General features: G+C 36.4%; 1 protein-coding gene across 2 annotated transcripts; it reads left to right on the top strand.

The window, feature by feature from the left end:
• Positions 1–2,911: 2,911 nt before the first annotated feature.
• trabd (TraB domain containing) lies at positions 2,912–15,249 on the top strand. Of its 2 annotated transcripts, XM_016270177.1 has the most exons (12): positions 2,912–3,281; positions 3,944–3,993; positions 4,529–4,586; positions 7,528–7,694; positions 9,156–9,296; positions 9,442–9,552; positions 9,776–9,915; positions 10,775–10,947; positions 11,510–11,606; positions 11,692–11,885; positions 12,097–12,101; positions 15,239–15,249. In XM_016270177.1, exons 2-10 carry the CDS (start codon positions 3,970–3,972, stop codon positions 11,861–11,863), a joined length of 1,083 nt encoding a protein of 360 aa, XP_016125663.1. In that variant the 5' UTR covers positions 2,912–3,281; positions 3,944–3,969; the 3' UTR covers positions 11,864–11,885; positions 12,097–12,101; positions 15,239–15,249. The 2 variants fall into 2 exon arrangements, with proteins under 2 accessions (XP_016125663.1, XP_016125664.1); XM_016270178.1 differs by lacking the exon at positions 15,239–15,249 and having other exon boundaries at positions 2,912–3,090; positions 3,170–3,281; positions 11,692–14,294.
• The last annotated feature ends 421 nt before the right edge of the window (positions 15,250–15,670 follow it).

The following is a 15,670-nucleotide window of genomic DNA, read 5'->3' on the forward strand; positions in this document are numbered from 1 at the left end:
TGTGAGTCGCCATAACATAGTGCACCACTACAAAAGGAAAAAAAAAGAAAGTGCACTTGAATAACACGAGGAACAAGGGAGCTGCCATCTTAGTTCATTCAGGAGATTAACCTACAAATAAGCCACATACGTTTAGGCTGTGGAGTTAAGGGCCTATCAAAATGCTGCCTGCGATGTCTTCTAAGTGCTTTGTGCCTTTCATTGCGCCTTGGTTCAGGTCCTGGGGAACTATGAGCTAAAAACACATGAGCTCAACATATTACAGAAGAACATATTCAGATTAAAAATAATAGTCACTTGACAGCCCTAATACAAACATAACAAATATAGTCACATTCAGAGACAGACAGACATTATTCACATCAGTATGATTTTTTTTTTTTCCCCAACCCTGCATACACGCACCTATTTCCACTATCTCTGAAGAAGTGTCTGTGTCTTCCACTATTTCCTCTATGAAACTTGGCCTGCGTGTGTTTTTCTTTTTGGGAATGGGGTCTGCATTTCCTCTAACAGACTGACTGGAGCTGTCCCAGACCTCCACACCACTCTTCACAACATGTTGGAAAGGCTCCACTGTAACTTCTAAAATACTGTCATGATCATAAAATTAACACAAAAATCAGATCACAAGGTTTCAATTCAATGGAGCACATTGTATAAACACTTACCAGTCATCACTGTCATCTGTAATTTTAAGACAGTTTCTCAAACTGTCAACAAGACTGTCCATTTGAAGACTACAGCTATATATAAATACAAACAAAATGAGAGAGAATTTAGAATGCATGTAAAAGCAACAGAGCTGTGTGCATCCATTTTTGTGACAATATTAATTGCATTCTGGAGCTCTTATACTAATGGTGTACAATGGTACCCTACCGGAGTCCTGAATGCAAAGACATAGAGCTCATGTCGTATGATTCAGCATCCACTGGAATGTGTAGTGTCTCCAAAATCTGAAAGCAATTAAAACAAAGCAAAAACTGAGGAGAAAATACATGATACTTTGAACATTTCTTATTTTGAGATGCATTTTAAACACAAATATACAGGGGTTAAAGCAAAAAAAAAAAAACCCTGGGGGGGATTTGGCATTATTCAAACTGATTTTTTTTCATGAATACATGATTGAACAGAAGAATGAAAGCTATATCGTACACTTGGAAAATTACAAGCTATATCACCGCTTATCGACACTAGGGGTGTGACAATACACTTGGCTCACAAGATTAGACAAAATACAGATACTTGGTTCACTAGAACGAGACAATATTTTAATACTATTAAATTTTCAATTACAAAATATTTGTCTTTTAATTACAAAACGCAAAACGCAGTTGTATTTTGAAATATTTTAACTAATCTAGGGCTGTAACTAATGATTATTTTGGTAATCAAGTAATCTACTGATTATTTTGACAATTGAGTAAACTGATATTTTTTAGTAATACAAATAGACCTATGTGAAAACCAGGCTTTAGTATGACCATTTATATATAAACTAACGATGAGGCAATAATAATTGGCTCAAATAAAATATCAAAACCAAGTAATTACATGGTTTTATTGAACAACGCTGATAAAATACATAATGTAATATGCCTATACATAATATGAACATAAAGTACATTATGTGTTATAACAAATACCTGCAGAGGGTGCCAAAGGCCTGGTGATGTTTCACTTTACAGCGTGATTAAACCATGTTTAAATCCACTTAATTTGAATATTTGGCCACATGCAAACTCCAAAATTTATATTTTGAAATCGCGATGTACAATAAATGGCATATTTAGAAATAGGTTGATGTATTCTCCTGTATTGGCAAAGGTTTAAATGATTTACGTTACAAATCTAGTGAGATAATGCACACTGTTTTCCCAGATGAACGTTAAGCAATTAAAATTCACAGCAAATGCAGAGGAAGAGTCACACATACAGTCTTTACTGGTAAATTACCAGTAAATTACCATTAAGAGATAGAGATCATGTGTAAACAGGACCTTTTAAAAAAATCCCGGTAAATTTGTTCTGGCAACCATATCGTTCTTATGGAGATGACATGATTACTCTGAGCTGTTTACAAAGCTCTGCTGCATTTTAATTAGTTTTTCTATGTAAATAGGCCTATGCGCTATATGGACATCTTTGACCATTGCGCCTCGACGTTCCCTTTCATGGGAACTTCGAACTGCATCCTCTAGGTTTCTCCATAGCGACCCCTAGAGGACGCAGTGTCTCGTTCCCTACTCAGGGAAGCATGGTTACATAAGTAACCTGAGACGTTCCCTTTCATGGGAACTTCGAACTGCGTCCTCTAGGTTTCTCCATAGCGCCCCCTAGAGGACGCAGTGTCTCGTTCCCTACTCAGGGAAGCATGGTTACATAAGTAACCTGAGACGTTCCCTTTCATGGGGACTTCGAACTGCGTCCTCTCGGTTTCTCCATAGCGACCCCTAGAGGACGCAGTGGCTCGTTCCCTACTCAGGGAACCATGGTTACATAAGTAACCTGAGAAGTTTTTTTGTCGCGCTTCTCCATTCAGCAGGGCTGCGATGCGCCTCTTGTGTTTATAAGAGCAAAATATTCTGATTGGCTGGTAATGTTAGTTTGGTTGAGAGTGAAAAAGCTGTGCTCCTCTCACACCATTGGTAGGCGAACTCATGGACTCGAAAGTGATATCAACAAGTTTTTTTTTAATGTAGGATTATTTTTTTCCGCAGCCAAACGCTGCCCTGTATATATACTGTATATATAGATAGATAGATAGATAGATAGATATATAGATTGATAAAGATTAAGTATTAACCCGACCTTTTTCCAAACACGACGGCCTGAGTCTCTATCATCCTAGCAGCATCCTATATACTACATTACCCAGAAAGCATTGCAATAAGGGCCGGACACCGGCGCTACAGAGTCACTTCATGCAAGCTGCTGACTGTAGCCCTAACTTTAATCATTTCATTTTTGCCGAGGCTAGCAAACAAACTACAGTCAATGTGCTAGTTTTAGTATTGTTTAAATCTCTCTATAATAAAATTAAATATAGACGTCACGGCGCGTCAAATAAATAACGTATTGTTGGTTAGTTCTTTAAAGTTTTAAAGGGGCTTAGCTTCTATTAGCATAGCATCAGCTAACAGCTGCGTGTATGTGTGCGCAGTTAGCCTGTGGCCGAACTACCTGGTCAAGAACCATCCCGCACTACAACTGACAGTCCGATCCGATTCGTTACTTTCGTGTGAAGAGTGGATAAGCTCTCTGCCAAGTCAAATGTAAGAGTTATTTTTATATTGGCTGCTTTTTCGAAGTGGTGGCTGAGATTGCTGCTAGTCCATCAGAATGTGTGGTTTAGTTTTGCATTCTGTCAGGACTGATAACTTGATTTTAAAATGCGCACGAGATCAGCGGCTTTGCTATTAAATTAAACCGTTTACAAAACCATTTATAAGCTAGAAACGGTCAACTGTCTGAATTGAGTTTGGTGTGCTAACCTGGTGGTCTGATGAAATCAGGTTGCCACCTTTAATGTCTGACATCTGTAGGATTAGATCTGTTACATGGTCAACATAAAAACGCTTTGTTGTGCAACTTAACTTTAAAAGATCTAAACCCTCAGCAAAGCAAACTAATCCTGTTGTGCTGGAATCTCAGTAGTTTGCAAAGTATACGTGGTCTAGTTGCACAAGGCAAGATGGCAGGCTGATGATCAACCCTCATGACTCACTTTATTCAACCAACCCAACTACACAAGTCAGAAAAGTTAGAAATCCTTTAATTAAACAGTGTCTGGTTTAGTGTTGAGGCATTTCTTTCCATCAGGCCTGTACACAGCCTTCCAAAGTTGTTCAAATCTGTTGAATGTCTTAATACCATTTTGTGGAATCATATTATGTGGGTTGTTTTTGCATCTGGCACATATGATCTTTTATTCCAGGTTGAGGTTTTACTGAACGGTGGCCAATGGAACAGGACAGCAACTCAGAGGTATAGAATTAAGAACTTGTATGTTTTGTCTTGTTTTGTCTTATTTGGCAGGGTGAGAAATGTACTAGATATGTTTAGAAACTAATTTATTTGCATGACAATAGAGGTTTATCTGTAATTATTAGGGAGGGTTTGATTCAAGCCATGAACACATGCCGCTAAATGGAAATCTGTGGTTTGTAAAAGGAAAACTCATGACAGTGATAAAGTTTCCTGTGCTTTTTATTCACTTTCATTATGGTTTAATGTACGTGTAGTCTCTTTAGTGCCTTCTTGTGGGTACTGAAAGTATTGGATAATCATCTTTTGTTTGTTTAGGTGGGCATTTCCCACATTAATAAATATGCTCAGCATTCTTTTGTTTTACTGAAGCTTCACAACTGCTTATGATATCACTCGTCTGACCTGGAAAATGAAATGGCAGTTCCTCAAAGTGAATGCCAAGCTTGTTCGTACCTGTTTTGTGTACAGTACATTTTCAGAATGTTCATGCAGTGAAATATGTAGATTTATAATGCATATTTTTTGTTTGTAGGATGACTCAGTTGGACCAGCAGAAGATGATGCACAACCTCCGTTTCCTCTCGGACTCTGTGAGTAATCTCTGATTTAAAGTTAAAAAAAAAATAATAATAATTCTTTCATATGATTTTGTAAGAAATGGTGCTGTGTAGTCCTCAATATTAATCTTATCAACAGAGATGTTATACTGTATTATAAAAAAAAAAAAAAACTCCTGTCCAGTGGCATTTTCATTTTTAATGCAGGAGGGTTGTAAAGATTTCAAATGTTATAATATGCCATGTATCGAAAACCAAAATTAATTTGTGGCCATTTTGTATTTTAGTTAGTTTTGAAGTCTTCATTTATTTTAGTTTCTATTTTCACAGTTAAATTTGTTATTTTTTATTTTACTGATATAGCACATTTAGTTGTTTAACTAGTTTAGTTTTAGAAAATGTAGCTAATTTTAAAGGGGTCATATGATGCGATTTCAAGTTTTCCTTTCTCTTTGGAGTGTTACAAGCTGTTAGTGAATAGATAAGATCCCTAAAGTTGCAAAGACTAAAGTCTCAAACCCAAAGAGATATTCTTTGGGTTTTGTCCACGCCCTCCTAAAACGCCTCATTTAAACACGCCCCCACATGTCTACGTCACAGTGTGGGAAGATTTGCATAACGCCGCCCTAATGTTCACGCAAAGAAAGAAGGCGTAACATTGATTCTCGCTGTAGTATTGTTGCTGCCGCAGCTGCCATATCGTGGAGACGCTGTGTTTAGTTGTGAAAGCGAAACTACTTTGTTTGGTCTTCCAAAAGAGGACACAACTAGAATTCAGTGGTTAAGTTGTATTTACAATGCTGTTCCAGCACAGTTCAAACCAAATATTCGTGTGTGTGCAATGCATTTTATGGAGGACTGTTTCCTGATCCTGGGACAGTAGCCTACAATGCCGGCTGTTCTGACTCACAGACTGTAAGTATGTTTTCATATTTAAAGGATTTGCCACTGATGATTCAAATGCGAGTTTTGAGCAGTGTAGAGTAGCGCTTGTTGTTTGTCCTTTTTCCGATCATAAATGCAGACATGGTTTTATGTATATGCGGCCAGTGTTACTTTCGTTGACAAATAATTTGTCATAATTTTCGTCAACAACTAATTTTTTCAAAGACGATAACGAGACAATAACAAACTAAATGAATGACATTTTTGTCAATGAATAAAAACGAGATGAAAATGTTAGGGAGGGACGATTTGAGAAGAGATTCATTCAGAACGAATCTGCTGTGTGGTTCGGAGGTTAGATGCGTACATATGAACCAGCAGGACATAAGCTAACATACACTTGCTGCATGTCACATAAAACGTTCAAAAATGTCAATATATGGGAGTAAGAGAATAGCAGACCTATGGATAAATCTGACGACGCAAGAGAACTCAATTCAGTCTGGTTTTCTGAGCACAGACACTGAAGCATGCACACACAGAAAGCTCGTCTCACAGCGCGCGAGTACTCTTTCGCGTTGCATGAACGAAGAATTACACACAAAATGATGTCGAATGGTACGTTTTGACGAGTATTCACGTAAACACAGTTGATTACATCTTAAGTGAACGTAAACAGTAGGGAGAACGTGTCGGTACATTGCATCCATTGCAGCTGTGCATTCGGTTTTAAAGGGATAGCACATAGCAGCCTAATTTAGTTGCTATTGTCCGAGTCATTGATGTTAATCAAGCAACAAAAGAAAGACAGAAAATCACCCACTGCTCTTGACTGAAAAACTTTGGTAGCCCTAAAGATGAATCTAAATTTATTTATAGAAATAAATATGTCTGCTTGAAAGAATGAAGAATATGGTAAACAAGTTTCTATAAAGAATGCATAATTAGCCTATATAACCATTGGTATTTCATTAAAAAGAACATGTTCTTGTTCTTTATGAGAAGTGGTTTTATTTAATTTTAACATAAAGGCATGTTGTGTGTCACCACAGTTAAATCTGTGTCTACCATGATAAAACCGTAATATCAAATCTATATGAGTTTGGAAATTTTAGAGAAATGCTTAATAAATGCACTGTAACTAAACCCATTAGATTTTAGCCGATTAAATTTACTGTAGATTTAGTCGACTAAAACTAGACTAAAATTAAAAACAATTCAGATGACTAAAATATGACTAAAATTAAATGGCATTTTAGTCAAAAGACTATGACTAAAACTAAATCAAAATTTGCTGTCAAAATTAACACTGTATGTGGCGCGATGCAACGCAACACGTAAAAAGACAGTATAAGTCATTATAATCCGTAATTATGTCCCCACTGGATGCAACAAATGCCTCGTTTATAATGGGTTTTAATGTTTTTGTCTCGTCGCTCCGGCCGGACACGGCATCACAGTATGGTAGGGGCGTAACATTTCCGTCACACACTTGAGGTATTCGGCCAATCACAACGCACTGGATAGCTGGCCAATCAGAGCACACCTCGCTTTTCAGACCAATGAGCTTTGTAAAAATCAACGCGTTTCAGAAGGTGGGGCATAGAGGAGGAATAATAATGTACAGTATGTGGAAAATGTGTTTTTTTTAACCTTAAACCGCAAAAACATTTCATTACACCAAATTTTTAACAATGTCATATGACCCCTTTAACTATTTCAACCAAATGTCACACCACCACAAAAGTTCAAACCATCTACTTTCTAAAGCTCATCCTTCCTATGTTTGTGCTCCAGTACTGCTTGAAAAGTAGATCACATGACCGATCTTTCCATTGTCTGGTTTACATGCAATGTTTTCTTTTGATTTTGATTTCATATGGAAAGAAGAATATTTACATAGTTTTGTCTACAGCACATTTTCCATTTCCGTTTCTGATTTTCAGTGCTGAAACTAGTTCTCTAAAAACATTTTCTGGTAGCTATGCCTCTACTGTGTCCTTAAAGTATAGCCTATATAATAATAAGTGTTCTTGGGATAAATAATATTTGTTGTGATCTTGGTATGAAAATGTTTTTTTCTATTTAGCGGACTCTGAGGCAGTGGAAGTATTGTGGCAAGTGCGTACCCAGCGGCGGCAGACGGAGCCTGATCTGCCGGACACTGTGACGCGTCTCACCACACCTGAGGGCAGTATTGTGTACCTGGTTGGCACTGCCCACTTCAGCGACAGCAGCAAGAAGGATGTTTCCACTGTAAGAACTGGCTTTCTCCTTTTATGGACTAACAACCAATGTTTGAATGTAAAACTACTTATAAGTTGGGTGGGCGATATGGCAAAAATATCACATCACGATTTTTTTTCAGGAAAATCACGATTCACAATTTTATCATGATTCTTTGTCATATTGGTTATACAATTTTGCAAGTTGTCTGAGCAGTACAACCAAACTAATTTCCCTATTTTAAAAACAAAGCCTTACAAGGTAACAAAATATAAAATAATGACCGATATTTAGGCCAAAGTGGGTGAAGATAAAAAAAATCTGTCATTTTATCTTTGTTATTTAAAAAAAAAAAAAGAACAAAGATGCACATTACAAATGCACATAATATACAAATAAAACAAACAGTGCTTTATTTTTCAGGTGTTTTTAGCAGTAGCATTCATGAAATTGAATGAACAAATGTAAAAATAAAACACTATATACACTTCACTGTATGAATTATACATTGATTCTTATTAAAGCAACTGTATTAAAGTTCTTCAGGCAAGAGCAGTGAGTGATATTTTTCTTTGTGTTTTGGTGTTTTATTAACATTAAAGAGATAGTTCACCAAAAACAAGAAAAGAATTCTGTCATCATTTATTCACTCTCAAGCTGTTTTAAACCTGAATAAGTTTCTTTCTTCTGTTGAACATAAAAGTTCATTTGAAGATGCGGGTAACCGAACAGCTGTTGGTCCCCAGTGACTTCCATAGTATTTTGTTCCTACTATCAAAGTCATTGGGGACCAGCAACTGTTTGGTTACCCACATTCTTCAAAATATCTTCATTTGTGTTCAGCACAAGAAAGAAATTAATAAAGGTTTGGGGCAACATGAGAATGAGTTAATAACAACAGAACTTTTGGGTGAACTATCCCTTTAATTATAAGCGGCAGCGTGTTTTTTTTACTATTAGGCTGCTGTCCTTTTAAGACCTGCACCCATCTGTTCAGGCATGCATAAGTTTATCTCTCAACTGTGTACTTTCACTTTAGACATAACCAACTGTTTGTATGTAAACCTTGTGTGCTTTTGATAGTATTAGCGCAATCAGACACCAAAGATAACTTAGTCTAGTAATCAGACGTTGCTTGACAGGCTTTTTAGTGTGTGCGGGCTTCAGGTGTCAGAACAGCCCGCGAATGAATGGTTTAACCGCAAGGCTTTAAAACACATACAAATAATGTCGTTTTGTGATTGCGAATAAGTGCAGTATTCCGTGAGTGTAACTCTACCACTGAGTTAACATTTAATGTGAATGTATGTTGCATTGTACAGTATATTGAGACTGAGGCACCAGAACTGCAACTAATAGAATGTGCGCTGTAGAGCGTTACTAATCATGGAGACATTTTAATCATCCACGATCAAAAATCCTGATATCGCACACCCCTAAGTTCTACTGATTGATTAAATGCTGTATTGATTTGTTGCTTTTTGTTTTTAGACGATCCGCGCGGTCCAGCCAGATGTGGTGGTGGTGGAGCTATGCCAGTACAGAGTATCCATGCTTAAGATGGATGAGAAAACGCTGCTAAAAGAGGCTAAAGACATTAACTTGGAGAAGGTCCAGCAAGCCATTAAACAGGTCAGCCACAAAACCCAAGACTGTGCTGACATAGTTATTAAATTGTCAAACACATTCCTCTGCATTCATTTATCGACATGTAACTAGTCTAAACTCATTTCTACTCTGTTTTGTTGTTTTTTTCCCCCCGCATTTTTCATGTCAGAATGGAGTGATGTCTGGCCTCATGCAGATCTTGCTGCTCAAAGTCTCGGCTCACATTACAGAACAGCTGGGCATGGCCCCTGGAGGAGAGTTTAGAGAAGCCTTTAAGGAGGTCAGTGTGAATGCACATGCTCTCGCTCACTTACACAGTCCTCATGGTCCTGACATGCACTGTAACTCATGCACTCGTTTCTGACTCCTAGCAGATGTCACCAATTATCAGAGAACAATAAATGCACATAGTCATGAAACCTGTGGACACCGCAGTGCATGTCACAACAAAGACTGATCTGCATAAATAAAATATGCATTTCCTTCTGTTCTACCTAATGCAGGCAGGAAAAGTGCCCTTCTGTAAATTTCATCTTGGGGATCGGCCCATTCCAGTAACCTTTAAGCGTGCAATAGCTGCTCTCAGCCTGTGGCAGAAGGCTCGTCTGGCCTGGGGCCTGTGCTTCCTCTCTGACCCCATCAGGTACAAGTCTACACCTCTTAGTCTTTTTATGCACATTGATCACTCCTTGACATTTTTGAGAAGTCTCTTAGAATCTAGAACTTCATATGGTGTCTTAAAAACGAGACAGGAAAAACACCAAGACACGACAGCCAAAGATGCAGGTCTGCATGCGTACATAAAAAAAAAAAAAAAAAAAGTTTTGCAAAATGGATTGCTGTGGGCTGGAAGCAATAAGCTTATCTTCAATTATAAGAAATAAACCAAATAATAAGTTGACATAATATATATATATATATATATATAAGTTCTAAAGACTCTGATTTCTTGTGCCACAGGTAAATCTTGAATTTATTTGAGGGTTTTTTTCAGCACAAATTGATATACAATTATTTTTTATTTAATTTAGACACATTTATTGTTAATTCAATATTAAAGAAATATAAAAAGTAATTGAATTGATTGACAACCTTCATATTTTTATTGTTAGTATTTTTTTTAATCTGCATAAAGGCAGTGCTGCAAATTGGTGTATAAATACATAAATTAAATTATATATTATATACAGTTCTTTAAATAAAGCCTTACACTAATGATAATGTTTTTTTTTTTTTGCATTACATTAATGAGAATTGAGGGGGGGTGAGGTTTCAAGCTTAAATTAAGCACGAAATTCCAACAAGCTTAATGAAGCCTTGACTTAGGACCGTTATTTTAATGACAATTAATTACTGATGTTAAAATAATGGTCCTAAATTTTGGCTTCATTTTGTTTAAGCAAAACTTTTTCTTATTGTGGGTGAAATATAGCCTGGACATGCTCTTGTTTGGTTGAAATTTACATGAATCTGATTTTGATGTGTATTTTTGTTCTTATCAGCAAGGAGGATGTAGAGAAGTGCAAACAAAAGGATCTTCTGGAGCAGACCATGTCGGAGATGATCGGCGAGTTTCCAGCCCTCCACCGCACTATTGTTGCAGAACGAGACATCTACCTCACACACACACTTAGACAAGCAGCGCGCTGTGTGGAGGCGCCTCCTAATGCTGAGAGTGAGTACTGCATGCCGTGCTAATGATACTAATTTGATTTAGAAAAATATCTTGAATTTAAAAATACATATTCTGGTATACTTAGTGTTGTTATTGTTAAAAGGATAGTTCACCCAAAAATGACATTCATTTACTCACCCTCATGTCTTTCCAAATCTGTGTGACTGTTTTTCTTGCATTCTTCTCTATTTTGTTTTGAAGAATGTTGGTAACCAAACCGTTTCGGTTCCTATTGACTTCCATTGTATTTTTGTCCATGTTTGGTTACCACCATATCATCTTTTATGTTCCACAGAAGAAAGTAAGTCATACATGTTTGGAAAGACATAAGGATGAGTAAATTATACAAAAGCTTATTACAAAATTACTCAAATTAAAAAGCAAACTAAAATATTAAAATAAACGCTAATTCAAAATAATAAATATATAGGATAATAGTATATAAATAATGCTAAAATAAAACTGCCAGTGCTTCATTCAAGCAAGAAACATATTTGGAGTCATGTTACTTGTTGTTACATGAAACCTCTCGTTCATATGCTCTTTTTTTTTTTTTCCTCAGAAGTGCCTGCTGTGGTGGTTGGAGTGGTCGGGATGGGTCATGTTCCTGGAATTGAGAGGAACTGGGATAAAGAGCTCAATATTCATGAGATCATGAGGTACGTACTGACACAGTTGCATGTACTTTGGTATCTAATAGTACAGTAAAGTATCATGACAAAAATCTTTTTCTTTTTCTCTTAGCGTGGCTCCACCATCTCGCTTTGCCTGGGTAGTACGCAACGTGTTGAAGGGAGCTATGTGGGGGCTTCTGGGTTATGCCTGCTTCCGTGCCAGCAAGGGCGTGGGGAGGGCGTTACTCTCCTTTCCGACAGTCCAATCATTGCTTGAAAATATACAAAAACCTTCCGTTTGACCCTTCTTTTATTGGCGCAGACACTGAACACCAATAGCCTTAACTACAGGATGGTGGTTGGGTAAAGGGGAAGATTAGAGGCAAACATCCTCTCCATCCCATATGAAATAAACAATGGGGTGGAAGCTTTTGACTAGCTCTCTACCTCCTCAACTCTCTGTCCATCTGCTCTGTGTACTTGTGGACGCAGAGCTGTACTGCCAAAGAAATCGGAAATCGTACTTTCTTTCCCCTTTTCCTCATTCTTAAAGTATGACCTACGAGGAAATTAGCTGCAGTGGGATTTTCCACATTATCATTCAACTTGAACTGAAGTTTTTTTGTTTGTTTTTTTGGCTGTGATTTATTCTGTTGGTTGACTCCTGCAAGCGGTTGATGCATTTTGTTTCCCAGCAGGTGGTACTGTTTCAGCAGTCCAGTACTGTTAATCTGCGACCTACCGTAATCTGTAGTTCATTAAGAATGATTGGTAAAGGCATTTTATTTTATTAATGGAACAGTATCCCGGAATTCTTTTTTAAAACCTGAATTGCGCAATAGGACCATTTGTGAAGAAAAGCATAACTCTAGATTTTATTGAAAGTATGACTTGATAAATACATGTAATGCACATTGGGAAAATTATTATGACCAAAGTATTTGTGGTTTCATTGATTGAATTTGTATGTTTCTGACAAAAAGGCTTAAAATGAGTGAAACTGAAACAACCCCGCACGGTGTTTAAGAGCTTCAAGTCACATCCAGTAATCTTCACTCTATGTGGGGAAGCATGGTTGCTTGGTTTTTCAAGTTACCTGATAAGCCCAACATAAATTTTGCCCAGGCTACCTGTTAAGTGCCTCCTACTACATGACCCGGAAAGGGCTAAAAGGAACAGAGACGGGTCAGGGTGTTTTGCTCTCACTCCATATGGTCATAATAAATGGTACTATTAAATCTGGAGTCCACTGTTTCACTCACACAGCTTCATAATTTTGTTCTTGCTAATGGAATGGAATGGTTTCTAGAAATTAGAGAATTATGTAATTAATTAGACAAGCGGCATTGTGTTTATGCAATATTTTGTTTTAAGAGGAGAGATCCAATCAATTTTTAAGAAACAAATGGCTGTTCCCCCGAATTTAAGTATTTTCATTACTGTCTTTTGCTACTGTTCATAGAAGCGGAGTTGCCTAAAGGTTAATTTCACTAAATTGGAAACAACTTAATGTTATTGCTTACAGTATGATATTACTCTGACACAGAGAATGAAATAAGACTTTTTTTTTTATACATTCATCATGATATTCTTCATAATAATTCACCACTAACTCAAAAGTCATGAGTCACATAAAAACATCAAAATGACTTGAAACTATAAGTGTAGAATAACCAAATGCAAGAAACCAAGAGTAAGTGTAGAGAACCATTAAAAAAAGTAAAGCTGACAAGAAAATGCTTATAACAGAAAAGACATCACCAGGATGGGCCATCAGGGCACAATTTGGGAATCATGCTTTATATGGATGGATGTAGGAAAGGTGTTTCTGCTGTTTGTGTGCTTACGTTTACATTTATTCATTTGTCTGCCAAATTAATAAATGTAAAGTCTTATACAACTGGAATTGCTGGTTCACATGTTGACTTTGTTTTTCCATGTAGCTTTATACAACTGTGTCTTATAGGGTGACTGAAAATCTATTTTAAATGTGGCGTCTAGGTCACAGGCACATTTGACGCACATGACACTTGAGTGTGGTGGGGAATGCTAATGCCATCTGTTGTTCTTTTAAATGTTTAGATGCTGAATGGAAATTGCTCTATAGTTTTGAACTATAGTGGGCTCAAATTAAGATGTGACTAAAGCTTTGCATGCATGCCATGTGCATTTACAGGTATGCTGGAGAAGGAAATGACTATATGGATGTATCTGCATGATGTCTTGTGTAGATGGTTTGTTGGGATTATTTAATTGAAGTTTTTACAACATATTGTAATGATTTAAAATATATATTAGCATTCTGAGATATTTGTCAGTGGCCTGGTGCTTAATGAGTATTTCTATTTGCATAACACCGGTCCCTGTATTTAAATGTTATCGTAAATATGGTGCAAGGTGGTTGCAAACTAATTAAACTGGTTGACTAACTGATTAATTTAATACAATGTATTTTTAAAAAATCTACTGATCCACTGACCCAGTAGTCTAGTTCTCCTTCTGTAACATTTGTCTTGAATATCGCTGTCTTCCTGAAAACTAAAACTGTCTTCCTGTTAACGTCATGCAGTTTTACTTTTTGATCATCTAGATCTGCTGCACTTTTTAGGTGAGAAATGCCATGGTCAAAGGTATTTGATACATCTCTTTGAATATCCTTCAGCTTTACTGCTCCAATTTCGTTTTTTTCTAACCATTGTTAACTGTGGAAAAGGGGAATAAACGGTCCCACTTCTTTTGTTAGTGCTATCATTTTTTTTTTCCATTTTCATGAAACCAAATAGTTAATGCTCAAATATATCTCATATATCTTATATTCTTAAATAAATTTTCTAACATGTTATATTTGTCTTTCATATATCTTCAGCTCTTAAGCTTGTACAGTAAGTACTTTATATAGTGTACATGTATAAAATGGACAGCCCCTGAGTTAAATATATGAGTGTCACAGCAAAGGGTCTGAATACTTAGGACCATGTGATATTTCAGTTTTTCTTTTTTAATACATCTGCAAAAATGTCAACAATTCTGTTTTTCTGTCAATATGGGGTGCTGTGTGTACATTAATGAGGAAAAAAATTAACTTAAATGATTTTAGCAAATGGCTGCAATATAACAAAGAGTGAAAAATTTAAGGGGGTCTGAATACTTTCCGTACCCACTGTATATATATATATATATAGACACACACAATTATACTCCGTTACTGACTACAGATTGCATGATGAAAATTGTAGTTAGTAAGGGAATCTAGGTTACTCATTTTAGGTAAGGTATTCTGACTACTTTTTAGATTACATTTCATCTAACTTGTTTTAAACTTACCACTAAATGTACCATATTGATATAAAAAAGTAAAGAGAGAAAAAATATAGTCCATTGTTTAAAATCATCTTCTTAAAATCCATTAAACATTACACAAGGTTTACCCAGTTTAGGCTTAATGTAAGAATTGTAGTGGGTTTGTGAGTTGATAAAAAGCTAATAATTAAATCATGAAAATGTCAAATAAAAATAATTTTAACTCTTGAACACTAAAAATAGAAATATTTGTTTTGCCTGCATGTCAGTGTGTCAGAGAGAACAGTAAACATGTGAATGCGTTGTTGAGATTCCAAGTAATTATTTAAGGGGTTTGGGAATACATTACATGAACAAACATTAGTAAACATGAAAACAGCAATGAGATTACAATTCCCAAGTCTTCCAGGTATGAAATATTTTTGTTCAGACTTCCAGTATCAACAGTTATTGAAGGTTACTGTATGATCACGACGTATTTTTTCACAGCTACACATCACCAGTAATTTGGATAATTATTTGGTTCATACCCCCCAAATTCAGAAGCATGGTTTGCAAATTTATTTACATGACATCTACATGGCCATTCTATATTATAAATAAAGTCAAAGCTAAATGCTGTAATTTTCACTTTTCAGTGCGGATGAGTAAATGTTCTAATCCTACGTGTTTGTTTCTAGGGGGAACAAAAACAACGACGGACCAGATTTCCGTGGACGTTTGAGAACATTTTGGGTGCGTCCGAAATCGCATACTGCTTAGTAGGTTATGGCAAGCCGTTTTAGCATTTAAGTTGGTTTTGACTATCC

The sequence above is a fragment of the Sinocyclocheilus grahami genome, unplaced genomic scaffold, assembly GCF_001515645.1.
Source record: "Sinocyclocheilus grahami isolate Dianchi unplaced genomic scaffold, SAMN03320097.WGS_v1.1 scaffold55.1, whole genome shotgun sequence".
Classification (NCBI taxonomy): domain Eukaryota; kingdom Metazoa; phylum Chordata; class Actinopteri; order Cypriniformes; family Cyprinidae; genus Sinocyclocheilus; species Sinocyclocheilus grahami.

What these genes read in the sequence shown, in the direction of transcription:
- trabd (XM_016270177.1), top strand. Translation starts at nt 3,970, where the DNA reads ATGGAACAGGACAGCAACTCAGAG. An exon ending in AACAGGACAGCAACTCAGAG is followed by an intron (nt 3,994 to 4,528) that starts GTATAGAATTAA and finishes TTTTGTTTGTAG; the next exon opens with GATGACTCAGTTGGACCAGC. An exon ending in TCCAGCAAGCCATTAAACAG is followed by an intron (nt 9,297 to 9,441) that starts GTCAGCCACAAA and finishes TTTTCATGTCAG; the next exon opens with AATGGAGTGATGTCTGGCCT.